General features: G+C 41.0%; 5 protein-coding genes across 5 annotated transcripts; 3 read left to right on the top strand and 2 right to left on the bottom strand.

The window, feature by feature from the left end:
* The first annotated feature begins 266 nt into the window (after positions 1-266).
* On the top strand, positions 267-3174 carry LOC141820583 (serine/threonine-protein phosphatase PP1-like). The gene is made up of 4 exons (XM_074707916.1): positions 267-616; positions 1719-2284; positions 2377-2568; positions 2791-3174. Exons 1-4 carry the CDS (start codon positions 421-423, stop codon positions 2812-2814), a joined length of 978 nt encoding a protein of 325 aa, XP_074564017.1. The 5' UTR covers positions 267-420; the 3' UTR covers positions 2815-3174.
* Positions 3175-4745: 1571 nt separating this feature from the next.
* LOC141820590 (uncharacterized) lies at positions 4746-11645 on the top strand. The gene is made up of 6 exons (XM_074707925.1): positions 4746-5294; positions 5378-5595; positions 9372-9597; positions 9676-9761; positions 9889-9977; positions 10995-11645. The coding sequence occupies exons 1-6, from the start codon at positions 4929-4931 to the stop codon at positions 11258-11260; spliced, it is 1251 nt and encodes a 416-aa protein (XP_074564026.1). The 5' UTR covers positions 4746-4928; the 3' UTR covers positions 11261-11645.
* Positions 11646-13031: 1386 nt separating this feature from the next.
* LOC141820559 (protein disulfide isomerase-like 2-2) lies at positions 13032-17637 on the bottom strand. Its single transcript, XM_074707887.1, has 11 exons — positions 17443-17637; positions 16776-16860; positions 16511-16608; positions 16354-16409; positions 16121-16238; positions 15984-16011; positions 15782-15873; positions 14813-14969; positions 14608-14732; positions 13404-13503; positions 13032-13311 (listed from the first exon to the last, which is right to left on the bottom strand). The coding sequence occupies exons 1-11, from the start codon at positions 17601-17603 to the stop codon at positions 13243-13245; spliced, it is 1089 nt and encodes a 362-aa protein (XP_074563988.1). The 5' UTR covers positions 17604-17637; the 3' UTR covers positions 13032-13242.
* A 2437-nt stretch (positions 17638-20074) lies between these two features.
* On the top strand, positions 20075-21834 carry LOC141820558 (pentatricopeptide repeat-containing protein At1g09190-like). Its single transcript, XM_074707886.1, has one exon. The coding sequence runs from the start codon at positions 20075-20077 to the stop codon at positions 21551-21553; it is 1479 nt and encodes a 492-aa protein (XP_074563987.1). The 3' UTR covers positions 21554-21834.
* LOC141820555 (beta-D-xylosidase 1-like) lies at positions 21646-24975 on the bottom strand. Its single transcript, XM_074707883.1, is given in 8 exon segments — positions 21646-21733; positions 21735-22264; positions 22341-22506; positions 22508-22755; positions 22836-23180; positions 23258-23522; positions 23598-23891; positions 24563-24975. Coding segments are annotated over 8 exon segments (2316 nt in total). The 5' UTR covers positions 24968-24975; the 3' UTR covers positions 21646-21670.
* Positions 24976-26740: the final 1765 nt, after the last annotated feature.

Below are 26740 nucleotides of genomic sequence, written 5' to 3' on the forward strand. Positions count from 1 at the left end.
CGTTTTACAATTATCCACAAACCTACTCACTTCTTTGTGTGTAGGACCCTTTCTTGTTCGTGGTAGGTTTATTGGGTGACGTTGATCAGGTGCCATGAAATATTCGAGCGCGATTGAGTTTTCTCGGTTTGCCGGGTGTGGCAAAGCAACGCGCATAATCGGACGGATGAAAGCGTCATAAATCTTGATCCAACGGTGATGGCCCTTCGACGCGCTTTCTTCCCCTCGATAACAAAAAGGCGTCGCCTTTCTCGCCTCGACTTTGTCGTCGTAGCGGTGGTGCTCAAAGCTCTGATTTTTTTCCGACGCGTCGGCGCACGGTCGCAAGATCCAGCGAGGGAGAAGCGTCGGGTTGGAGGGGGAGTCGCCTGGCGCCGGCTTGGAGTTGGGACTACTCGGAACGAGAGCGGGGGAGCGAAGATGATGATGACGAGGACCTCGATTGGGGCCATGGATGGCCCTGCGCTCGACGACGTCATAAGGCGGCTGCTCATCGGCGGCGGACGGCAGGTACAGCTCTTTGAGGCCGAGATCCGGCAGCTCTGCGTGGAGGCGAAGAAAGTGTTCCTTTCGCAGCCGAATCTCCTCGAGCTCCGCGCTCCCATCAAGATCTGCGGTCAATTCCCGTTATCCACTTCCTCTATCTGTGTGCAATCGAATGTAGAATTGTTCTTTTCTCTACAGATAACTACTTAAAGACGGAAAGATTGTGACTTTCGAATAATGAAATTGCTTTGGTCAAAGGGGAGTTTATACTGGAAAATAATATGATTTATATGATGATAGCCGATAGGGAATCGTAAAGACTTATTCTTTGCGTTGATCTTGTGGTTTACGATTCATGATGCTAATTTTCTTTTTGGATACATATATTTTGGCTTATTTTTTTGCATCTGAACCTATAGTTTAGTTTGAGATTCTATGCAAATTAGATTGGACTGAAGCAGGTTTAGAGTTGATTGCTTGCATTAAGAACTCAAGGGAAAAGAGGAAAGACTACTATTGGGGAGCTCAGCTGTGTATGAATTATATTCAAAGACTCTGCATTCTGTGTTCCTCAATCATTTTAGCTATGCATCTTTCCGTATACGGATAAAATGCTCTCTCAAAGATTTTAGCTGGCGCAGTGAATCCAGTTGTTTCATCACCTCCTGCATTTGTCATTATCTCATATCTTCTATCTTCTTATTTTCTCTCTGTAGCTTTCATTTTTCGAAAAACTGAGTTGCTTGCTAGGAGTTCTCTTTGATTTTTCATGTTCTACAATTGACACAGATGATAGAACTTTTGGGCTCTTGTTGTCTTACTGGTTTCTTTGTGGGACAATTTCGGGGTATCTATACACTATTATCATGCCTCAACACTTCTTGTAACAAACTCAATTATAAGTAAATGAGAAATATGGCATATCTGCAGCGATTTCCTTTTATTAGTATAATCTCTTCTGTCCCTTATGTTTGACAAAACAAAATTTCCTCATTCGGTAGCACAAAGATGACTTACTATTCTAAATAATCATTCAGAAGTCCCAACATTGACTTTTAGTTCTCTTTCGTTATAGGAGATATTTGTTTTCCACAAAGTTTGTGTGCCCAATTTGTAATGTGATGATGCTGTCTTCAAATCTATGTTAATTTAGCCATCTTATTTGCTATCCTGATTAATTTGTCTGAGAAGCTGCACAAGAGCTTATTTTTGAAGTGTTACTTTTGATGCAGGTGATATACATGGGCAATATATTGACTTGTTGAAGTTATTTGAAACTGGTGGCTTCCCCCCTCATTCATCTTATTTGTTTCTTGGGGATTATGTAGATAGGGGCAAGTATAGCTTGGAAACTATATGCTTGCTTCTAGCTTATAAAGTGAAGTATCCCGACAAAGTGTTCCTTCTAAGAGGAAATCATGAAGATGCTAAAATCAACAGAGTGTATGGCTTTTATGACGAGTGCAAAAGGAGATTTAATGTTCGGCTATGGAAAACATTCTGTGATTGCTTCAACTGCTTGCCATTTTCTGCCCTGATAGATGAAAAAATCTTGTGCATGCATGGTGGCCTTTCACCTGAGTTGCAAAACGTGTATGATATTCGTAATATCCAAAGACCAACTGAGATTCCAGAATATGGCCTTCTCTGTGACTTGCTTTGGTCTGATCCTGATCCTGATCCTGCCGCAAAAGGGTGGGGTGACAGTGATCGTGGAGTTTCAGTAACTTTTGGTGCTGATAAGCTTGTTGAATTTTTGGAGAAAAATGATCTTGATCTTATCTGTCGAGCTCACCAAGTGAGTGTTGTGTTTTTTTTTTTCCTTTCTCATTGCTTTAATTTCTGCCTCTGTACACTTGGTGATGCTGGTCAAGTTGTTGATTTTTACAGGTAGTGGAGGATGGATACGAGTTTTTTGCTCACAGAAGATTAGTCACAATTTTTTCGGCACCAAACTATTGTGGGGAATTTGATAATGTGGGTGCTCTGTTGAGCATAGATAAAAACCTGTTATGTTCGTTTCAGATTTTGAAAGCTTCAACACCAGTCAACTCTGACGCAACCACTAAGATACCTAAGAAGGTGATGATACTTCTACTCCAAATTCTTCTTCTTCCTTCAGGTTTTGCAATTTGCTAATGATTTACAGGGAAATAATGGTTGCTTATCTATGTCAAAGCCAGTTTTTGGTCGTTTTGTTTTTCCTAAGAGAAAGATAAATGGTTTCTGAAAGTTTAATCTTTGTCGAACTTAAAAGTATCTCTTCTTCTCATTAACTGAAGTAATCTGATTTTAATCAAACAGCCATCGAAAGGAGCCAAATCTTGATGCCTCTACAGTCATCTGATCGGAGGGCAATTTTCAGAAGATGTGGGCTGGTTCTTGTGTGTGTGGATCACCAAAGCTTGCCAGTCAGTAGTTACGATAAGCAAGGGAACAGATTGAAGAAGGCATTGTTTGATCTTTGGGATGAAGTTTATGTGCTGTGCCAACAAACATCTGTAAATTAGTCGATGTGCTTTTAGGTGTACAGCAATTTAGTACATGGTTTTCCCTTTTCCCCCTTCTGTGCACACATGTATGTACTGACTGATGGGTTTCCTCTTTGAATTGTAACAAACAAACTTCCTTGAGTGTTTCTATTCTTAGGGTTTAACCTTTGAGATATGGGAAATATGTTTGATAGAATGCTTTGACTTTTTGAGTTAGTTGTTGGAAGGTCAAACGAATTAACTCTATTAGATGAGACTTTCTCATGATTAATCTAGGATGTTTTTAATATTTTCAATGTTGTCTAAATATTCTATTGATCATTGATGCGGGTGCCATGATGCATTGGAAGTCATACGGAGGTCAAGGTTTGGGCCGATGTGGTAAATGCTAAAAGTCATATGGAGGTCAAGGTTCTGACCGATGTGGCAAGATAAGTCAACATGAACACCATCCCACCAAAAGTGGTTGTCCCTCATCTCAAACTTAGATCACTCTCTAGGCACAGTTGGGGTTTAATTTTAGGCTCAGCTTGAGTCCCCCAGGGCCACCCTAGTTGTCTCGTCTCGGACATGTCTAGTCTTAGCCAGTTGTCTCATCTCGGGCATGCCTAGTCTTGTTTTGAGTAGGTCTCGTCTCGGACATGTCTAGTCTCGGTCAGTAGGTCTCGTCTCAGACATGTCTGATCTCGTCTTGGACATGCCTAGTCTCGTCTCGACACCCTAGTCATCTCGTCTCGGCATGTCTCATCTCGGCTAATCCCGTCTCGGACATGTCTCGTCTCGGTCGGCCTCTTCTCGGCCACCCCAGTCGTCTCATCTCAGACATGTCTAGTCTCGGTCAATCTCATCTCAGACACACCTTGGCCATTTCAAGCGTCCCTTCTCAGCCACTCCATCTCATCCGGGGTTCCCGTTTCAGGCCTTCGGCATATCGACACATTACATAGTCAACCAGAGGAGGAGGTAATAATTCTTATAGGCAAGCATTCGTGTGAGAATGTACCAGCAGAGAATGTACCAGTGGCAGTTACAGATTCAGTCCCCTCCGATACCCCTTCTTCTGCGCATAAGGTCAAAGGGAATGTAAAGTTATCAGACTTGGTTCCCCCAGTACCTCTTTTTCTTGCACATAAGGCCAAAAGAGAATGATTATCAAAAGGAATTTCCCCTTTCTGCAGGTTGCTGTAGGCGGCTACAGGGACGTCACCCTACCCGCAGGAGGGGACCCAGTACACGTTATAAAAGGATCAGCCCATCACCATGTTCGAGGTTCGATCCCTAAAACTCTACTAGTATTACCTTCTCTCTTATTTACACAACATTCGCTGGAACCCTAACTTGAGTGTCGGAGTAACTTTCCGGGACTCTCCAGTACCAGTCTAACCTCTTCTTTGAAGTGTGCTTCAGGTGCGGATCAGCTCCGACCCCCTCACTCCACTTGAAGATCGTCTACGTCGGACGGTTCGTTGACTGGTGCTTGACCATCCGCGATATCTAATCGGAATAATCATATTTCACAAAATATAATAAGATTTAAAATCTTAGTTTATCACTTTGTGAATAAAATATGCACATTATTTGAATATATATTTTTTATTAAATAGTTTATTAAAATATTTACTCTTTTATTGCGCAAATTGTTGGAAAATCTATCCTCGAACGGAATCGAAGGAAGCGTGCGGTGTGGTTACCGATCCGGTGACGGAATCTCCAAGTTTGCCTAAGAACCGAAGGGAGGCGGAGGACCACACTCGTCCTCCCCTAACCAAATCTCCCAATAGATCGCCCCTTGACCCCTTCGCAGTTCTCTCCAAAACCCTAAAATCAAGAACAATAGAAGCTTCGATCGATCGCCATTGACGCCCTCGCGAATCCTCCTATTCCATAGATCCATACGGGGATCTAGAGTGCTGCTAATTCGTCGAATTTGCCCTTTCGTCCTTCGCCGATATGGTCGCCTCCAGTGGCTCGTCGTCGGCCCGCTTCCACGGTGACGATCGCTTCTACAGCCCTCCGGCCCTCAGGAGGCTGAATGAACAGCAACAGCAGAGCCAAAAACTCCAGAATCAGCAGCAGCAACCCCCGATGCAGCGGCCGGCACGGTCTAAACCACGGCCATCTCCGGCTGCGGCGTCGGCTCCTGTAGAGTCGCGCGAGGTTGCTGTGAGCAGGGCCCAATCGGACGAGTCATCGTCCAAGCCGTCGGTCCCTTCCTTGCCCGCGTCTCCACAGCCGATGCTGCCGCCTACTGCAGGGAACCTCGACCGGCTACTTGCGGAGATCACACCAGTTGTCCCCGCTCAATACTCTTCTAAGGTTCCACGAAACACGAGAAAGGAGTTCCATTTCCTGTCTTTTCTATTGATGTTGCGTAGGTCTCACCTTTTGAGTTACCGCAGGCAAGCGTGAGAGATTTGAGGAATGGCAGCACAGCGCTGCATTATCAGCCATACTTTTGCCTTGGAGATCTGTGGGAGAATTTCAAAGAGTGGAGCGCTTATGGTGCCGGGGTGCCACTGATGCTGAACGGGGCCGACTCTGTGGTGCAGTACTATGTGCCATATCTATCTGCTGTTCAGATATTTGTGGATGCCTCGAACTCCAGATTGAGCTCAAGGTATACATAGGAGATTGCTTGTTTCATTCAGTGATTTTGTTTTCTAGTTCTCTACTGGAATTCGTCAATCTGTTACAATTATCAATGCTTACTTTTAAGGCCATGTGGATGTTTGACATTGTCTATGTCAAAATGTTGCTTAATAATTTCTATGTTTTTCTGATATATTGTTCGATAAAGCTCATATTCTTATGGCTGGACTCTACAGGAGTTTAAAACTTAACCCAATTCCCCTGAATGCTTTGATTATTCTATTTTTATTCATGAAAATAAAAGCATCCTAATAGTTTGAGATGAGCTGTTGTTAGCCGTCTTGGCATTCCTGCCATATAGTCAGGTGCAAAACTGTGATGTACAAGCACATTGGAAGTAACCATCGTGAATATTATTGTGCACGAAGCTGATGTTGGTTCTGATTTGTCTTGGCATGTAGCTGCATTAATTTCCATATAAACAATGAGAATACTACCTTAATAGATCATGAATGATGTATACTCATTTCTTGTTCTGTTGATATAAAAATATTGGAATTTGGTGTACTAGTGAAGATTTTGTATTATACTAAATGGTGCTACTGCCTACGCATTCTTTTAGTGCTACAGCCTTGACTTTGATGATGTTATGACCACTTAATGCGAATGTTTTTTTTTTTGATGAGTTGCATAAAAACATTGTTGTTACAAAAAAAAAAAAAAATTTGAACTCTCACCTTACACTTTCTCTTCTTTTTTTTTTTTTCCATTTTGATGGGTTTAAATTGCAGATGTGATTTGTGTATGCTTGTGACATTGCATATGCACGCCCTAGATTATGTAGTTTTCCATCTCTTGCATAATATTAAATTAAAATTAATTAACCTAAGCAATCAATATAAAAATAACATATATGATTAATTGATGTGGCTGTTAATCACTCCTATGACCATGCAATGTGGGCCCTGACTAAGAACTTGGTCTAGACTGACTAGTAGCAATCTTGGTTCATGATGCAGCATGTGGACATAGACACACACATGCAACACAGACTAAAAATACATACGTTGAGAGCTTGACACACATCCCAAAGAAGCGATCTCATAGTGAAACCTTGCCTTACATCCCTTACAGGCATGCTAATACCCCTCTACCTGGTCTAGCAGGAAAATGACTCTCAATGTTAATCTACCACATTGCTTTAGCCCCTGTTGCTTATTGTAGGCGTGATAGCAGTTAGGCACCAATCCAAGGCACCAGGGAGACCAACTACCAGTAAGACCTATTGGCTTGACAGATTGCCATGTTCTTTTCCCAATCCAACTTTTTTGCCTAGGTCAACAAGAAACTCAGGCTCAGGCCCTGTTCCAGTTGAGTATAGTTGTATTTTGCCCACAATACAGCCTATTAAATAATTATCCTATTTTATCCATAATTCCATATAAAATATTGTACATATCTAACTAAACACAACATTTGTAGTATATAACAATGTATGCCAACCAAACCGAAACAATTAATCCATTCACATAAACGAAAGTTTACATGTTGACCTGCCTACGATCCATGGGATGCATTTATTTGGGTAAAACTGGCTTAATCAATCAGGATTAACTTGGACATGCTTTAGTAAAATAAGCTTTAGTTTACCCTGCGTGATCCTAATGCAGCCATTGTGGATTCAATTTGATTCCTGCTACAGATGTGGCCAGTGAGGCACTTATGTGGTGGTCTTGTTAAACAGTATTCCTATAACTGCATTTTTTTTTTTTTTTACTTTTGAGCCTTTGAAATGGCATATTGGATTGATTTCAGAATGGTTTTTATGCTTCAACTGCAACAACTGAAATATTCATCAATCTTGATTGTCTAAATTAAAAAAAAAACGTGTCCAATATATGAGAATAGAAACTACCCAGAACTATTTATCTCAATCATTGTGTCAATTCACTGCTATCTGCTGCTCAATCATTTTCATTTTAAGTGTCTGTATGTTTGTGGCCTTATCTTTACTATGGTAGGTAGTTTGCTTAGACAATGTATGGACTACCATGTCAGAAAAGAACTTTCTTAATGACTTAATTTTAACTCCGCTTATCTCATCCTTCTTTTACTCAATTCATTTGTGTTTTCTCACATTACTAGGGTCATGCTAAAGTTCGTTATTTGATGCTTTGAAGTTAAGCTAGGATCTTTATATGTTAGTGCATGCAAATGGTCTACACCACGTCTGATCATTCAATATGCAATTCAGTTTTGTGTAACATCTCAAACTTTTGTGCAGTAAATACATGTGTCAAGATTTCCGAACTATTATTGATCATTTACATTAATTATTTTTTTATAAAGTAATACAACATTGATCAAAAAATAAAGGGAAGCAAATCTCACAGTGTATTTTAGTGCTACCACCTTGAATATAGTGACCTTCAACTGCAGAGTGACCCCTAAAAACTTTAGCAATTTCAACTCGATTCCACCTGACTGACACATTGATTTTAAACCAATACCACTAGTCGTTGGACTATTTGCATCAATTTTAGGACTCATCTTTTCCAACTAGTTCCACCTGAATGGTACAATATGACAAAAAGATTGGAAAATTAGGCTGATCTGCCCTGATCAATTTGCTTTGACTTGGTTTCCTTTGTTTGATTGGTGCTTGACTTCTCAGGAACATAGTGGTTTTCCTAGTCCAGATTATAGTTAGAGGTTCCAGTCAAATTAGCAGACGGTCATTAATTCAACTAAGCTATGAAATCATTTGTTTTTTAAAAATAGTCTACGTAGGTGGTAAATACAAATGCTTCTTGAACTAGAAGGCATGCAAGTTAAATGCTGATAATGATCAAGTTTAGAATACAGCTCAATAGCTATATTAAGTTGTGGAATACGAGTTTCACTTCATACATTATGAATTTGCAATTTATAATATAATGAATTTTTGGCCTTTGTAACTTTTAGCATTCTACATAGACTTCAAATATGTTTGACACAGTAACTGTCTTTCTCTTGTCAAGCTTGACATTGCAATCTGTCTGCGTTCATTAAATGCACTAATACATGTCTGTTGTCTACCTTGCCCCACAAAAGGTTTTTCATTTCAACATTATCTAGTGAGTGTGCATGGGATATACATTTTTTTAATTTAGTGATGGATAATTCTAAGTCTGATTCTGATCTTTAATTTTTATACGATCTGAGCTAAAGATATATTTCAGCCATTGACTGTTAAGCATCTATTTACATGGTTGACTTTAGTATTGAACAACTGAAGGATTTCTATGGAAACATTTCGATGATGGAGGGCTAACGGAAGTAGAGCTTGACAGCATTAATCAAAGCAAATGATAAGATGATACATATATTTGCAAATGATCTGAGCTAATCTTGGTGTGAACAAGAATATTACAATTTTACAAATAGTAGGGTATTAAAATAGGATTCTTGCACTATTAGGTATGCTAGTTGTTATGCACGAAATCTAATTATAGCATGATCAGGAAGTTCTTTCTTGGCAAGTATGAATAGTCTCAAAATGCCATCAGTGTTACTTCAAATCCATGATACTTCCCTAAGATGGCATGCAATGATTGATATGATAATTGTTCCGTTCCTAAATATGCATAGTATTGGTACTCAAAGCTACTTCCCCTCCAAAGATGGGCAATCTCCTCCTGAGCTAAGGACACTTTTCCTTATCTGTATCATTTCATTTGGGATATCAGTGTTAAGTTTAGGGGGTGCTATAACCATAACTGAATACAAATGTTCATACAAGTTAACTCTATTGCTTGTTGTAAGGCAAGATGATGACGAAAGTGATGGAGATCATTGCCTGGATACTAGCAGCGATGACAGCTGTACAAGTGTAGACCGAATACAACAAAGATTTGCATCCTTGGCAACTACCAATCATAATGCACAAGGAGGCTCTAGTGATGATGGCAATGCTGGCACTCCACTAACTCCTGCATTCCAATACCTAGAGAGAGACCCACCACATGGAAGAGATCCTCTTGCTAATAAGGCAAGACTGGTTTTGAATATTCTGACAGATATATTTGTCTTACAATGTTGTATTTTTCACTACTTATATCTATTGCAGGTATCAGCCCTTGCAAGTAAATTTCCAAGACTTAAGACATACAAAAGCTGTGATCTACATTCATCAAGTTGGATGTCTGTTGCATGGTATGCTTCTTCAGTATGCCACCATATTTTCTTCATGTGCCAAATTGTTAAGATTACATGCACTAGGATGTTCCTCTCTGTACTCTGATAGGTTCACTCATAATATGAAATCTTTTTTGTACTTCAGGTATCCAATCTACAGAATACCTACAGGCCCAACATTAAAGGATTTGGATGCTTGCTTTTTGACATTCCATTATTTGGCAACTCCAAAACGTAAGCAGCTATTGCCTTATTATAAGCACGACTTTTGGTCCGTAATTTCATTATCTCATTGTAGTAATTAATGATATTTACATCCTGAACCAATGGCAGTAAGCTTGCATCTTGAGTTTGTTGTTAGCTTGCGCTGTGACTAAATTTAGTTTTGCTCCTAGAAGAACTGGTTGCATATTTTTTCACCTCTATGCGTTGCATGATACTTTCATTAAATTTTTGTTCCAATATGAAGTGATTAAAATGCTTCAATGACCTCACTTACTTCAGACAAGTCTAATATGTCCACACTGAGAATTTAAAATGTAGGCATTGTCGTTTAAATTTTGAAAATACTTCTTAAGTAGCATTGACAGAGAAATTATGTATCCTTAAGAATGAATGAAGATTGATAATCAAATTCCTAGTTGCTAGTCTAAAATAAGATTAGTCTCTTCCTCTATTTGCTGACACACTGATTTGTGAGGATTTACTTTGTTATTGGTGTGTAATATCTACAGCATCTGGAGGAAACAGCTATTGCTCTTGTTTATTAAATGTACTTCGGGTATCTCTTGATAGATGGGGTTGTTCCACAATATCTGGATGTGAGAGCTCATTTCTTAGAAGTGCTTAGAACTGTTGATGCCGTATCTCATTCTCTTAAAAGTGCCTACAACATTTATTTTTTTACTTCTTGATGAACTCTTACTGCATTGCAATATCATTTCACCGTAATGAGGAAAATCACTTTTGATAAGTCTAATACCTAATCACCTGAGAATTCAAAAGTTCAAGCATTGTTGTTAAATTCTGAAATAATTTTTTAACTGCAGTTTCAGTTATATTTTATATACTCCTGATCATTATTGGATACTGTTTTGCATGATCAAGACGTATAATATGATGTACTTCCTTTGACAACCAAAAACCAATTTGAAGATTTGCCATTCTGCATCCATGAAAATAACACATGGTTCTATTAAACAAAAAATAGTCGCCCTTGGTTTTCCAATGTATTTTTTTCCCCCTCCACAGATGGAACCAGTCCACAATCTGCAGATGCTGGAGCTCATTCTGTTAGAAGTGCCCAGAAATCAGACAAGCCTTCGAAGCTAACTCTGCCTGTCTTTGGACTTGCTTCATACAAGTTCCGAGGAACCCTTTGGAGGTCTGATGGGGAGCCCGAGCAACAGCGATTAAGCTCACTGCTTCGGGATGCAGACGATTGGCTTCGCCTTCGTCAAGTAGAACATCCAGACTACAATTTTTTCATCTCCCGATATGGCGCATTCAGAAGATGATATTTCGAGACACATGAATGCCCCTTAGAATTAAGTGATGTATCTACCAAGCCTTTGGTGTCGAACTCCCTTGGGACAGTATTAGCTCCATTTTAATTACGTTAGCATCATTTCTTACTCCACCTCTTAATCATTTCTTAATCCACCTCTTAGTCTGTGTTTTCGAGAGATATACACACATAATGCGGTATAGCTTTAGTGTACCAGGAACTGTATGTTTTCAGGAAGAGAACTTGCATAATCAAATTATATATCAAGGGCAAATGAAAGGGGAAAGAAAATGTGATGGTGAAGTATATGTGACATCCAGCGTCAGTGATGATCGGACTCTCCCCATTATAATTTGATTGTTTGTTAAAAATCCTTTTGAGTGTTCTTGTGGCATGGCTCTATTGTGTGGGCATTAGAGCAGTATGAAATTATTTCTGGTTCTCACTTCTACTGAGTTGACTAACAGGAGTGCATTTTTTTGCTTTCAATTTCTTGATTTGAATCCTTTCTTGATTTGAAAGGATGTTTCATTTTCTTTGAGGGGGTGTCTCTTTCTGACTTATATCAACAAAAGAGCATTTCCTTTCCGATCCATATATAAGTATCTAACTGTTTAATATATTATTTTTTATTATTATCTCTTGTTTATATTTTCTGTCTAAATTTTTAATCGGAAGTGTTGTAATGTTAAGATATCGTAGTTATTGCAACATATGTAATTGTTGTAACGTGAATATTAAATGAGCATGTTGAATCTGTATTATAGTAGTTATGAAATCATAATTGTTATAAAATAAATAAAATTGAATCTATGTTGTAGTTGTTATGATGAAGTTATAACATGTATAGTTATTACAATGTGAATGTTAAATGAGCAAATCGAATTCGTATTGTAATACTTATGAAGTCATAATTATTATAAAATGATAGGATAGAATTGAATTTGTATTATAATAGTTATGAAATTATATTTGTTATAACGTAAATATTGTAGTAGTTACGATTTCATAATTATTATAACGCGTCTGATCGATTTAAGATTTAGAGGGAAGATACTAATAGGAACACTGAATTAGAGTTGTTGATAGGGTGGAGTAGAGCACTCTTAATTCTAAAAAACTAGAGGCGCTTTTGTGACTTTTGCCTATGAATATTCGGCTTCCAACCTAAGGCACAACACTGTAAATTCAAAAAGAAATCTGAGTTATTTTTGCTAAATTGTTTGACATTGTTGTTCATAAAATATCACATTGTTTATTTATTTATATTGAATAAGTTGCTTTAGTATTTTAATGAAAGCATTCACTTTACGTGGAATCCGTTATCCAATGGTCTCATACAGTAGATTTACGGAGGAAGATATTGCTTTTAATGAAAACATTCACAAATTTTAATATATTAAGAAAAAAATTATTTTATTCATAAATATTATTCAGGAATAAATATATATTTAAATTTATTCATTTAATTTAATAAATTATTTAAATTTATTGATTTAATTAATTATATATTAAATAAATATAAATATATCTTTATTTAAATCAAACATTAAATTTATTAATAAATATTTATTTATCATATTTTTAATGTACAATTTATCTTATTAAAATCATTTATATTTTACATTTGCTATAGATTCAAATGCGATTCGAATTTCCCATATTCATCATTTTTGCTAAATAAAATGCTTCTTTCATGAGTTACATTGTGAGAGCATTCATTTGCGTGTGGAATTACTTGTTCTCGTGCTGCAACACGGATAATCAGAAGATTATTTGAGTAAAGAACAAGCTCCGTAATGAAAATATTAAAAGCATAGTCCTCAACAGTTAGAAAGACAATCTTTAGTGAAGAAAAAGTATTTTAGAATCTCTAAACTCAAAAGACTACTAAATTTTCTGCTGTAGCTATTCGTCCCAGTAACTCCATTTCCCATAATGTCTGAATAGCAAAACCTTGTTGTAAAAGGAGTTATCATGGATGACTCCAGCTCAAGCAGCAAACGTAGAGAGAATGTTTTTCTTGATGATGAACTCATCGGCTTTGGCAGCGCTAACCGACTGATACAATGCGTAAGCCACGATTAGATTTGAAGATGAAAGGGATTCATCCTCTACAACAGATAAATGCTAAAAAGAAGCATTTTACTCGCCTTTTCCAAGATGCGTTGCAAGCGCTCAATTTCTTTCTTCGCGTAGTCTGCACCTTTCTCCAGGGTGCTTTTAGCAGCCTTTAGGTATGTCTTGCCGTACCTGAAGTTTCAACAACCAAATGATCAACAAGCCTTAAATCCAAGAAAGTAGCATGTAAGTAGCTGAATGATCAAACGTTTATGTGCAGCATGTCTGAAACTGGAACTTCACTGTGGGCACTGTACACCATCTTGGGTTATCGGCATGGCAAATGGGAATTGTATCTATGCAGAAAAGCCATCAGAAATAAGGAAGAATGCAGCTAATGGTTGTCAAAAGGTTGTGATGCATCATGTCTACAATGAAAGCGATCAGATCAGAACTGATGATGGTCAATAACCATTCAGGATGGAGTACAATAGGGCATGGTAGGCTACATGCACACTATCATAATTTAGGGCAACTATAAGGGTACACTAGTAAAAAAAAAGGGTGCCCAATTAAGTTTTAAAGATGTAAGAGTATAATTGAAGATTGCTTGTCGTCCCCAACCCTTCTGTACTCACAAGACATGACCTGCACTTGCCAAATGTCAACACCCTCTTTAGCACCGACTCACTATTCAATTGACCTCCTTTCCATTGGGTTTTCAGCCTTGAGATCCTCTGATATGACCACCAATCTTTCTGGAATTTCTGATCTCACTTGATCTCTCCCAGTCTCTGCAACCACAGGCCCCTCCCATCTTTCCTACCCTCTGGCACAGTAGATGCCACCACCAAGGGCCAGCGACACACCCCCGCCCCTTAAATTGACTTGTCCTCTGGACTTGGGATGAACACCAGAAACTTTAACTAGAGCTAAGGTTAGACACCAGTTAATTGACACACTGTTCTTATTTTTTGCTCAAGTTGCGGATGCTCCTTAGGAATAATGGAGGTTTGAGGACCAAAAGAGAGCATGGAGGATCAAAACATAAACAAAACACAGTTGAGCTGGAGATTTTTTAAAAACAAAAATTAAGCGACAACTAGAAAAATATCAACTACAACATCTCAAGATCACACCTAATTATTATTCACTCTTATCAAGCAAAATCAATTATGTTATATATGATAGAAAATTCTCAGAGAATACCAAAACAAAGTAACATGGTGTCACAAAGAAACCATGGAAGAAAACTAGTAGTGAGTGCTATAGCTCAAAACTTGAAAAATGTGTTACCTTGCAGAAGAACCTGTTAGCTTCTCAATCTCCTCTTCCATTCGAGAGAGAATTGCCTTCTGCTCATCATTGGAAGCACTCACAAATTCCTTTACTAAAGCATCCAAACTTGCCACAATACCAGCCTGCATTTGTCCAGCCAATTTTTAAAATAGGTTTGAAGAACAAAATTTGTCAATTTGATCTTTCACAATCCATCACTCACCTGGGAAGTAAGTTGACCATTTGCATCACGATTAGTACCACATTTTTCATTAATAAATATAACAAAATCATCCAATTCACGTCCAGCCTCATAATCTTCACCAGCTTTGTTTCCCTTGGGGAAAAACTTCAAGGTAGGATAACCACTAACTCCATACCTGAAATGCAGAAGGAATCCAGCTTAACAAGCTAATCTCAGCACCAGAGTTAAAATCTGGTCCTCCCACATATGAGATGACTAAATAATCTTTAATATAGTGAATTTCTAGATGGAATCATTCATATCAAACTGAATTATTATCAACACAGTATAGTGATATACCAAATAAACAAACAATATTGATTGAAGAGGACTTCATCATGACAATTTGAGAAATAATAGTCATAAAGTGCAAGATATAACAGGTCATAATACACATTTTTAATTTCAATAGTAAGAAGCATTCATAATATAACCAAAAATAATATTTTTTTCATGCCAGATGAATGCTTGATAAAGTATATTGTTGGACCATACTTCTTCTCAAACATTCAAATATAAAGCTACACAATATCAAACTATAAATTAGCATGGAGCAATTCAGGTAATTCAATCCCTAAACCAATAATTGTAAGTGAACCTGATCCTCTTCTCAATCAGATGTTTCTGCATGTAAAATATCAATTGGCAACACAGCACCACAACTTACCAAATCTAAATCTACTACAATACATGTTGCAAAATACAAACAATTCAATAATTAATACACAATTCAATTTACTCTACATATCATATGATATTTTCTCTGGAATTTAAATAGCTAACAGAGCTGATAAAGCATCTAAGTTACACATTTGATTAAATCCTCATCAATGAATACATCAACTTTCAACCTCAATTGTCAGTTAGCATAAAGAACAACTTTCTAGATTGTGATAGTGTATGAAACTTAAGTGTGTACGATATCAAAATTGCATATTGAAGACTTACTTTTCTGCTAAATCCTTGTATTTATCAGCATCCAAGTTAGCAATGACAACATCCTCTTCCAATTTGTATGCATTGGCTACCTTTTCATATATCTGCACCAAAACGAAACAGATTAGATCTGATAATTTCATACATTTAAAGCATGACAAATGTGGCGTAAGGTTAATCTATGGCTTAAGGTTGCCTCTACTAAAATACTCACAGGAGCAAGATGCTTGCAGTGGCCACACCTGTTCACAGATTGAAAAAATTGTGTCATCTTAAAGTAAGAAGAAGAAAAAACATCTAGTGCTATAAATGGAAAAAGGAGGAAAAAAGCAACTCCATAAAATAACTAACCATGGTGCGTAGAATTCAACAAGAACATCCTTATTTACATCAAAGACAATCTGATCAAATGTCTCTGAAGTCAATACTACTACATTAGAAGGAATAGTTGTCAGCTTCACATTTGTTCCTGCAACAATAAACCCACAGGTAGAAAGAAAAAATTAATCCAGGCGATGGAAGATTTTAACCATATTTGAAGATGTCATTTCAAGAATAATTAGTAAATAGAATCTGCACTGTACCTCCCTCGGTATTCACAAACTCAACAAGTGCTTCCGAAGTTCGTGGACCTTCGTATCTGCATGATTATTCAGATTTCTTAAGCATCATAAAAAAGGAAAAGCTTTCTGCAAACAAAACCAAAACAAACAAAACATTTCAGGACAGAATCATCCTCACTTTTTTGGTTCCAAGGACCCTTTAGGAAACCACTGAATTGTTGGGTATCCAGACACTCCATACTTACTGCATAAGCTCTTATGTTCATCGCAGTCCACCTAAACGTAAGGCAAAGCAAACTAAGACCAGTAACCTTATACCACAGCGATGTAATTTGTGACATTCTAGACTCAAAACAAAGATAAAATATACAAAATGAATCAGAACATTTCCCATTTAGCAATTGAGATGATAGTTTTTGCGCCTGATGTAGAATGATGCTAACCTTCCCAATCAAAACAGATTTAGCCTTTTTAAAGCTCGATCCAAGCTTTTCATATTCAGGGGCAAGCTTCTTACAGTGCCCGCACCTGCAAACGAAATTGCATTAGAAGGGCTATAATGACGCAATTACAAGGGCTTTTAATCAGATTCACATTTTATTTATTTTATTTTATTTATAAAAAAAACTCTACTTTAAACTTGGTATTCCTCAATGGAAACTCCATTCACGTTTCTTAGTCTTGGCTCGACCATATAAGTGTATTTCAGACGTGTATGCTCCGAGAGAGAGAGAGAGTGAAAAATACAAGTTCCGGTTACGATTTCCATACGAGAAGAAACCAATCGTGAACAGTAGCAAAAACTTCCCACAGCAAAGCAGTACCACACAATTAGGTTTTTTGTTCCCAAACAATAAGCTAAAACACTTTCAAGTTCTATCTTTCTCCAACCAAAATTTTTCCATCAAAGGTCGAGTCCACGTCCCCAAATCCATCACAAAAACGACAAGATCCGCCCGATAATCAGCAAACACCAGATCAGACTATCTAGACCATCGGGATCTGACCGAAGGATTCTTCCATATCAAGAGGTTGCAAAAACCTCAGCAGATCATCCAAAGATCCAAACAAACAGAAAAATAATAAACACGACCAGGGAGAAAGGAGTACCATGGGGCATAGAACTCGACGAGGGCGCCACGATCCTGGCCGACCTCCTTATCGAAATTCGCCTCGGTGAGGACGAGCACGTCGCCGTCGGCGAAAGCGTAGCCGAAGAGCAGAGCTAGGCTTAGGGCTCCAAGAACAAACCAAATCTGAGATCGTTCCATGTCTTCTTCTCCTCCGTCTCCCGATCGTACTACTGGAGATGGTCGGGAAGGGAAGAATGGGGGCGGCCAGTGCTTTATAGCGTAGATCCAGATGGTGACTGCGAGTAGATCCAACGGTGAAAAATGCTTGATACACCTCATCCAGACACACCTTGACCGTCCGATCTGATCTCACAATTCTCACACGTTTTACCAATTCTAGATATTTAAGAACAATGGTCTTTTTATAAAATAAATGAAAGTAAATTATCAATATACTTAGTTTGTAAATGTTTAAGAAAATTATTAGCCAATAGTTTATAAATAAATTTATTTGAAATTTATAGACTTAATTTTATTATTATTTTTGTATTTAATAGCTTGTATACTTTGGTGCTACTTGATATCTTACATTAAAATTGTATAATAATTGAATAATATATAAAAGTGTTTTCTTTAAGCATTTTCCTCAACCACGCACCTCAAATCATACACAATATTTTTATGTTTATTAAATTACACATCTTTTCCTTCAAATATCTCTACATGCATTTATCCAACGTATATAAATTATCAAAATACAATTAAAATCTTTTAAAAAAAACATTGATCACATTTTCTAAATGTACTATTTATCTCCTTAAACATTGTTACCTATAGGAGACTCCCATGAATATATTCAGTTTTAATTTGAATTGAATTTGATAATTATAAATTTTGTCCAAAATTTACTAATAGTTATATAGAGTTCAAATTTAAAAAATTTGAATATGGTCAACTTGTAAGACTCTCAAAAATATAAAAATATTATTGTTGAGTGAATCAATAAGTTTAAGTTCATCAATGACTTTGTAATAAAATATAAGATTAATTTTTTTTCCCAAAAACTCATAATAAGCTAAATAGAGTATGAAATCAAAGTTGAAGAATATGATTAGATTTAGAAGACTTGTAAGAATGCATGAGTCCTTATTTGAATTGATTTGAGTGTGATTAAGGTTATCAATGAATTTTGATCAAAATTTATTGATAAATTTTATCTGTAACTTTTGATAAAAATTCATTAAGGGACTTAACCTTATCGAATTCAATTCAAAATATAACCAAGGCATCTACCGAGTCATGCCCTTGATAGGTTACTGTGAGTTTCTCAAATTCTTATAACTTTGAATAAATTGATATAAACTCCCTATTAGATTTTGAACATTATATTTAATTAAAATTCACTAATGAATGTTTATAAAATTTAATATAAATTAAGACCAATATATTTTAGGAATATGCTAAAATAAGTGTAATCATGTTCTTCAGTTTTAATCCCATACTCTATTTAACTCGCTTTGAGTCTTTTAAAAAATTATTTTTCAAAAGATATAAATAATAATTTCAAAACTCTAATATTTTTTAAGATTTTAAATATGTTTTGGTGGCCTTGAATAAGTGTGTGTTAGGGTGAAGGGATATTTTGATAAAGAGGTGTGTATTTTTTTTTAATATACAAAGATATCTGACTTTTAAATTTTGATTATCAAATAAATTTAAAAAGTGAGATGTCTTTTGATAGGATATTTTAATATCATTAATTACCTTGTGTGTTTCGAATCTTAATTATTTGAGAAAAGTACCTAATCTTTTTTCACCTCAGGAGGAGATGTGTAATTTAAAAAATGTAAAAGTATGGTACATATTCAGAGAAAATTGATATACTGCGTGACGGAGAAATACGCGACCCCTGCGTGATACTCGCGACCCGCGCCCACTGTCGCCGCCGTCGTTGCGCCATCCAGCCACCGTCGGCTCGGACGCGATCGACGTGCGACTCACCGGCGCACCGCCCGCCGCTGGATTCCGGCCGGATAGTGGCTGAAATCCGACAAATTTGGTCGGAAACCGCCGATTGCGGTGCTAAGCCATTTGCGGGCGAATTCGTCAGGTTTCCAACCAAATCGCAATCGGAGACTGGCCGAGGAAGGACCGCCGACCGCCAGCGATCCTTCCTCGGTCAGTCTCCGACAGCGATTTGGCTAGAAACCGATCACGATTCGTTGGAATCACGGCGGGCAATGGCTGCGCCGGATTCCAACCACAATCCGACCGGAATCCGACACCGATCGACGTGTCGACGAGTGGCGCATCGATCGGGCCCGGTCCGACTGCCGACGGTGGCTGGAAGCGGCGGGGGTCGAGGGAGCGGCACTGTGCATTCCCACTTTTGGACGGTCAGATTTGCACGATCGCACGTGATAGATGGTGGATTGGCTGTCGCACACGGGCGCGCACAATGGTGTCGCGCAGTATATCAGTTCTCATATACAAGTAAACAAAGGTGTTGGAGTTGTTGGAAGGAAAACGGTATGATTCCTTAAATTGATTAGATTTTCTTGTGCTTTTCGCCGTTCAAGTAAACACGTGCATGATCAGACGGACGATTTTGTCCTATTGCTCATTTCGATTGCTTATAGTTGCCTTATTACGCACCTCGATTCCTAGGGATGAGCACCGGCGGCGCAAGCCACAGCGCGGCGGAGCGGCGAGTTCTCAGCCTCCTCCACGACCGCGCCGCCCGCGCCCACCTCCCCGCTATCTACGCCCACGTCCTCCGCCACCACCTTCACGGCTCCGACCCCGTAGCCACCCACCTCGTCTCCACCTGCGCCGCCGTCCGCCGGCCTTCTTTGGCCCTCCGCCTCTTCCGCCACCACCCTTCCCCTTCCCTACTCCTATTCTCCGCCACTATCAAGGCGCTCTCCCTCTCCCTCGCCTACGCGCCCGACGCCCTCCGCCTCTTCGCCCTCCTCCGCTCCCGCTACCTCTCCCCCGACCGACTCACCATCTCGCCCCTCCTCAAGGCCGCCGCGCACATCGCCGACCTCCGACTCGCTCGCTCCCTCCACGGCTTCGCTTTCCTCTCCGGCTTTGCGTCGCACTTGCCTGTCGCGGTCGGTCTTCTCGAGCTTTACAATTCCTGCGGCCACATGTTCGACGCCCACAAGGTGTTCAACGAGATGCCTCAACGAGATGTCATAGCGTGGAACTTGATGATCAACGGATACTGCAAAAGGGGCGATTGGGAGAGCGCATTAGGTCTCTTCCGGCGCATGGACGAGAGGAGTGTGGTCACTTGGAACTCGATTATCGCCGGGCTCGCCCGCTGTGGACAAGACCTTTACACGTTGCAGATCTTCCACGAGATGTGGGAGACTTCCGGCTTCGACCCCGACGACGCGACCGTGGTGGCAGTGCTTCCGGTGTGCGCTCGACTGGGCGAACTCGATCTCGGCATTCGGATCCACCGCTACGCTGAGCGCAAAGGCCTGTTGAACGACGCCCTGCACGTCGCCAACTCCATCATCGACATGTACTGCAAATGCGGCGACTTGGCGAGCGCCAAGGCCTTGTTCGACGAAATGCCGCAGAGGACCGTGGTCTCCTGGAACGCCATGATCGGGGGGATGGCAATCAACGGGCGTGGCCAAGAGGGCCTCGACCTGTTCGACGAAATGCTGAGGCGTAGAGAGAGGCCCAATGGCGGGACCTTCGTCAGCGTGCTCGGCTGCTGCACTCACGGGGGCCGGGTGGAGAGGGGCCAGGAGATTTTTCAGTCGATGGTCGCCGAGCACGGAGTCCGGCCAGGGATGGAGCATTACGGCTGCATGGTGGACCTGCTGGGGAGGAGAGGGAAGGTGGCGGAGGCGTATGGCTTGGTGAGGAGCATGCCTATGAGGGGGAACGCGGCCATTTGGGGCGCGTTGCTGAGCGCTTGCAGGAGCTTCAGGGAGCTTGGCATGGCGGAGGTGGCAGTGAAGGAGCTGATAGAGCTGGAGCCTTGGAATTCGGGGAATTATGTATTGTTGGGTAATCTTTTGGCGGAGATGGGCAAGTGGGAGGAGGCGGAGAAGGTGAGGCTGCTCATGAAGGGGAAGAGCGTGGAGAAATCGCCGGGACAGAGCCTTGTCGTTGCAGGGATTTAAATGGGCAATTTGAGCAAAAGTGAGAATTTGAAACTAGATCAGCAAACAATCCTGCGTTGCTAAGTTCTTATTTTTGCAATCGACATTAATCAATCAACAAGAATTGATAAGCTGGTCTCACCTCAGCAATTTGTCGGCCTGCAACGACAAGGTGTGCGTCAACTCACCGATCTCCAAAGCTGTGCTCGCCCAGGGGAATTCGTCGGATCCCGTAGGCATCCGCCACGGTGAGATGGGTGCATACGTCGAGGCCTAGGGCCACCCTCGCACGTTCCCCAGCAGCCACGTGGACCTTTTCGAACGCCACTAGTTGCCTGGTGGCGGCCGCGTGCCTCGCCGGCGGGCGCCAGTAGACGAGCACCGTGTGCGCCCCGTCGCGATCGGCAGCGTTGGTCACGTCGACGTGGATGGGGACGGCCAGGCCGTCGCACCTGGCGTGGTTGACTCGGACCGCTCGGTTGAGGGTGGAGTTGAGCGGCTCGGTTTTGGATCCAACCAGCTGAACCGATAACTGGGCCGGGGCGAGGGCCAGCGTGTGGGTGAATTTGCTGTAGCTCAGGCCGTGGCCGAAGGGGTACACCACCGGCCCGGTGTAGAACCGGTAGGTCCTGCCCGGGTAGCCCGTTGAAGGGTCGGGCCTCAAGGCCATGTTCGTCATTCGGACTCTGTCCACGTAGGATTGGGGGTACCACGTCACAGGAAGTTTACCGCCTAAGCAGTTACAGAGCATTAAATAAGCAGCCAAAATCATTAGCGTGAGAGGCTGAGAGAGGTTAGTGCCAAATACCCGGATTATACGCGCCAAAAATGACATCGGCGATCGCAGCGCCGCCGGCCTGACCGGGGTAGCCCGCCCAGAGGATGGCAGCGACGTTGGGATGGACCTCGGCGAAGGATACGTCGACGGGGCCGCCGCTCATGATGACGAGCACGGTGGGGCCCGGGGAGGCCTTCGGCTACTGCCGTGACCAGCTCCTGCTGTCGGCCAGGAAGGAGGAGGTCTAAACGGTCCCGCCCCTCGGCCTCGATTGACTGGTCAAGCCCCACCACCAGAACCACGGCGTCGGCACGCCTTGCCGCCTCCACCGCCGCAGCGATGGGCTGCTCCCTAGCGCAGGCCACGCTGGTGCATCCCACGGCGTGGACCGTCTTTACATAGCTACTGATTCCCTTCAGCGGGCTCGTGTACGCACAAGGAATGCCTATTTCATCAAGCAATCAGAAGACAGAGTAAATAATGTTGCGAATTGAGTTCTCTTTTGGTTGCAATAGCTTCTGTTACCGGCGTAGTTTCCTATCATGGTGGTGGTGGCGTCCGAATTGGGGCCAATGACGGCGACGGTGCGTAGGCGGGAGGGCGATAGCGGGAGCGCCCCCGCGCGATTCTTAAGCAGGACAATGGCTTGGCGTGCGGCCTCAAGGGCTAGACTCTGGTGCGCACCGGAGCAGAGATCGCGCGGACCAAGATCACGGAACGGCTGGTTGTCTCCTTCGAACATGCCGAGCCTCATCTGCACGGCCACCGTGTGCGTCAGCGCGGCGTCGATGTCTGCCTCGCTCACTTTGCCCTGCCTCAGCGCGCTCTCCGTATGCTGCGCCAGAAAAGGCCCACAGTCCAAGTCCATTCCTGAGAAGAAACCGTAAGATACTTATTGACTTCTCGGTGGCATTTTGTCGAACGCGTAGTGGGCGACTTAAAAATACCGGCTTTAAGCGCATAGGCGACGGCGTCTTCAGGTCGGGAGGCGTAGTGTTGCTCGTTGTAGAAGACGCCGACTGAGTCGCAGTCGGAGACGATGTAGCCGTTGAACCTCCACTGGCCGCGGACGGTCCTGCGGAGGTTGGGGTCCGCGCAGCTGGGCACGCCATTGACTTGGTTGTAGGAGCACATCACGCCGGCCACTTTGCCGTCGACCACGCACGCCTTGAAGGGCACATTATACGTGTCCTCCAGATCCTGCTTGCTCACCTTGATTAAAAACCTCCAAATTAGAATCGGGGAAGCCGAAACTGAAGCACCGGATAGAGCTGGTTGATGGACTACCTTGGCGTTAAAGTGGAACCGATCGTAGCCGCTCCAGTTGTCGAGGTCGTAGGCGGTGTAGTGCTTGCAGCAGGCAGCGACCTTGAGGCGGGATAAGCCGCGGGCGCCGCCGGAGGGCTGCTGCAGGCCGCGGACGTAGGCGACGGCATAACGGGCGGAGACGGCGGGGTCCTCGCCGGGGGTTTCCTGACCGCGGCCCCACCGCGGGTCCCGGTAGATGTTCACATTGGGGCTCCAATACGTGAGCCCTGCGCGCCAGCCGTTGTACATCGCCCGCGCCTCATCCGATACCACCTGATACAACAGAAACGATAGACGAATATTTGTTTGCTGCTACTTCTGAAACATCTACATCTCCCATCTGCAATTTTCTTGTGATAATTCTTTCCATAAAAAAATCGGAAAAGCTAACTATAGGCGAACAATGAGTTGAAAGAGGAAGAAATGCAGCCTGCAACTCTACCAGCACTTTTCACCAACTCTGGCATGCGTAGCGCATACCTTTCCACCTCGATTTCACAAGACTCACTTCCAACATTGACCAACATCTACATGTTCCTCCCATCGATGAAGTGGGCGGAGCTACCCAATCGCAGTATTTTTTTAATCTGGACCAGCTGTGTAACCAGTATCATAGATTCATAGTATGGGCATTACACGACAATTCTCCGACCTGTTCTTTTAGATGAAATATAAAATAATCGGTTAAGAGCAGAAAATCAGAATGATTTTGGTAGATCGATTTAACTTCTGTGGGTTTTCTCTTTAAGATCTATTTGCTACCAAATTGCTACTGGTTGAATCAGTCGCCTGGGTTGGTCTACTTCTCAGGACATTGGTCGCTCGGAGTGCATTCTGTCGGCGAATTCGACTAATCGAAGAGTATGTTCCTCTAGAGAAGGAAAAGAAGCGCAAGAAACAGAAACGGCCCATGAAATTGCAACATTGCCATCGATGGCCCGTACCTTGCCCATGAGCTCCCAGAGGGAGGCATTGAAGGAGGCGGCGGAGGAGATGACCTGGGGGAAGCTGGTGGCGGCGGGGTACTCGCCGCCGAAGTGGACTCCATCGCCATCTTTGGCTACGCCGTGGAGCGCCTCCGACCACCACTGGTAGCTAGGGATGCCGAGCCGCGGCACCCCCGCCGGCCTGCTCACCAGCATCGCCACCTTCTCCGCCACCGTGAGCCGCCCGATGAGGTCGCGCGCCCGCGCCCGGATCGGGAGCCCCTGCTGGCAGAACGGCAGCGCCGCCGCGGGGCTGCCGCGCCCGCAGGCAAACGCGGCCGATCCGCCGCCGACGAGGGCGGACGCGGCGAGAGCGACGGCGAGGAGGAGAGAGGGAATGAGCGAGGAGGGGGAGATCGCCATCGGCGGAAGCGTCGATGAGGAGTGGCGGTGAAGGCTGCTGGGGCGTATACTATAAATAGCGATGGAGGGCTGTTGAATGGACGGTGGCGATGCGAGATGCGGCGAGTGGAATGGGTGGGAAAAGATGAGGCATTCCGTTTTAGGTAATCGCCGTTATATATATATTTTTTTTTCATGTTTATTTAAAATGATCTAATGGATGCATCCACCAATTTCACCTATCAATTATGTTTCCGAGGCATAGCTGAGTTAGTTACGATAGAATAAAAAATTATAGAAGTGGACAAAGATTCGAATTTCGATGAAGCCGAAATAATATCCTCTTCCGTTGTAGTCAATTATAGGACCGTTAGGATGACAGATTATATTTTTTACAAAAATTACTGATTAAATAGATAACTACATAACTTAAGCCCATAGGACCGAATATTCCACCAATAAAAGCGGTGGATGGAGCCATTTACTTCAAGAGTGATCACAAGAGCATGAGTTCGATAATAGATCTATAGCAAACTCAAATAGTGGCCAATCGCTCAATAATTAACCAAGTTAGGTCATTATGGGTTCGATTGATCAATTAGAATGGTCTACTTTAGTACAACTAAATTGAATATTTTATAAATAATAATAATAAGAAGAAGAAGAAATATTTTATAAGAAATCATCGACAACCAACCTCATAAATATTGATAAAAATTAAACTAAAATTACTTTTTACTAGTGACATAATTTTACATAAAGACACCTCACTTTATTACACTCAAATTCATTTTCTTTATTTGCACTAATCATCATTAAGGCCAATTATTCTCACAAGCAATGGCATTAATAAAAATAAAAATATTTCTTAAAAGAACAAAAAAGAGGCAATAATTTTAGTGAATCTAGCAAGAAAGATAAGAAAGGGACCATGTGCCCCCCTTATAATATTGTATTATATAATGCCTTTTGGATCTTTCCTAACCACCTATAATGATAAGGATAACTTAAATTCCACAACTATATATATAATCCATAAAGCTCATATTTTATATTTATATATCTTTTTCATGCGCTATCCATTTAGATTATTTATTTATTGATATGATATATTTTTTTAATTTCAACAAATATTAATATTGAGAAAATGACAAGGTGTACATTATCCAAATGGTACATTTGGTTTCTAATATGCATGTGAGTGTTGTCTATTAATAGTTTCATTTTATCGGTGCCTAATAATTGATTAACTAAAGAAAGCATAGGTGATATTGCTCAAGGCTAATATAAAATACATAGAAAATAATTGATTAACTAAAGGCTCTATGTATGATGTGTTTTTGGTCCAAATATGTATGATTTTTATTTAACAAAATATTTTCTTGAATATACTTAACTTACAAATGAAGCATTATTATTATTTTTAATTAAAATCAAGTATCCAACTTTTAAAACCAATTAATTCTGAGGATGATTGACTTGGTTTATAAAAATTTTCTATGGATGATCAAGCTGAATTTAAAAATACTCAATAGTGAATCACTTGTTTAGATAAAGAAACAATGTCCACATCACTACTAGTGTGAATATTCCTTTATTATTTAAACATATATGTTAATCTTAAAGTATTATTTGGAATTTAAAATTTTAAATATTTTAAATTATTTTTTTAAAATTAAATAATTATATATAATACAAATAGAATGATTAAAATGGAAGAGAAATTTTATAAAATATTAATTACACCTACTATATTATATGGAATTGAATGTTAAATTATAATTTGAGCAAAAG

This window comes from Curcuma longa, unplaced genomic scaffold (assembly GCF_044706935.1).
Source record: "Curcuma longa cultivar G26 ecotype Majalengka, Jawa Barat unplaced genomic scaffold, ITB_CL_G26_1.1 utg509_np1212_2302976_RagTag, whole genome shotgun sequence".
NCBI classification, from domain to species: domain Eukaryota; kingdom Viridiplantae; phylum Streptophyta; class Magnoliopsida; order Zingiberales; family Zingiberaceae; genus Curcuma; species Curcuma longa.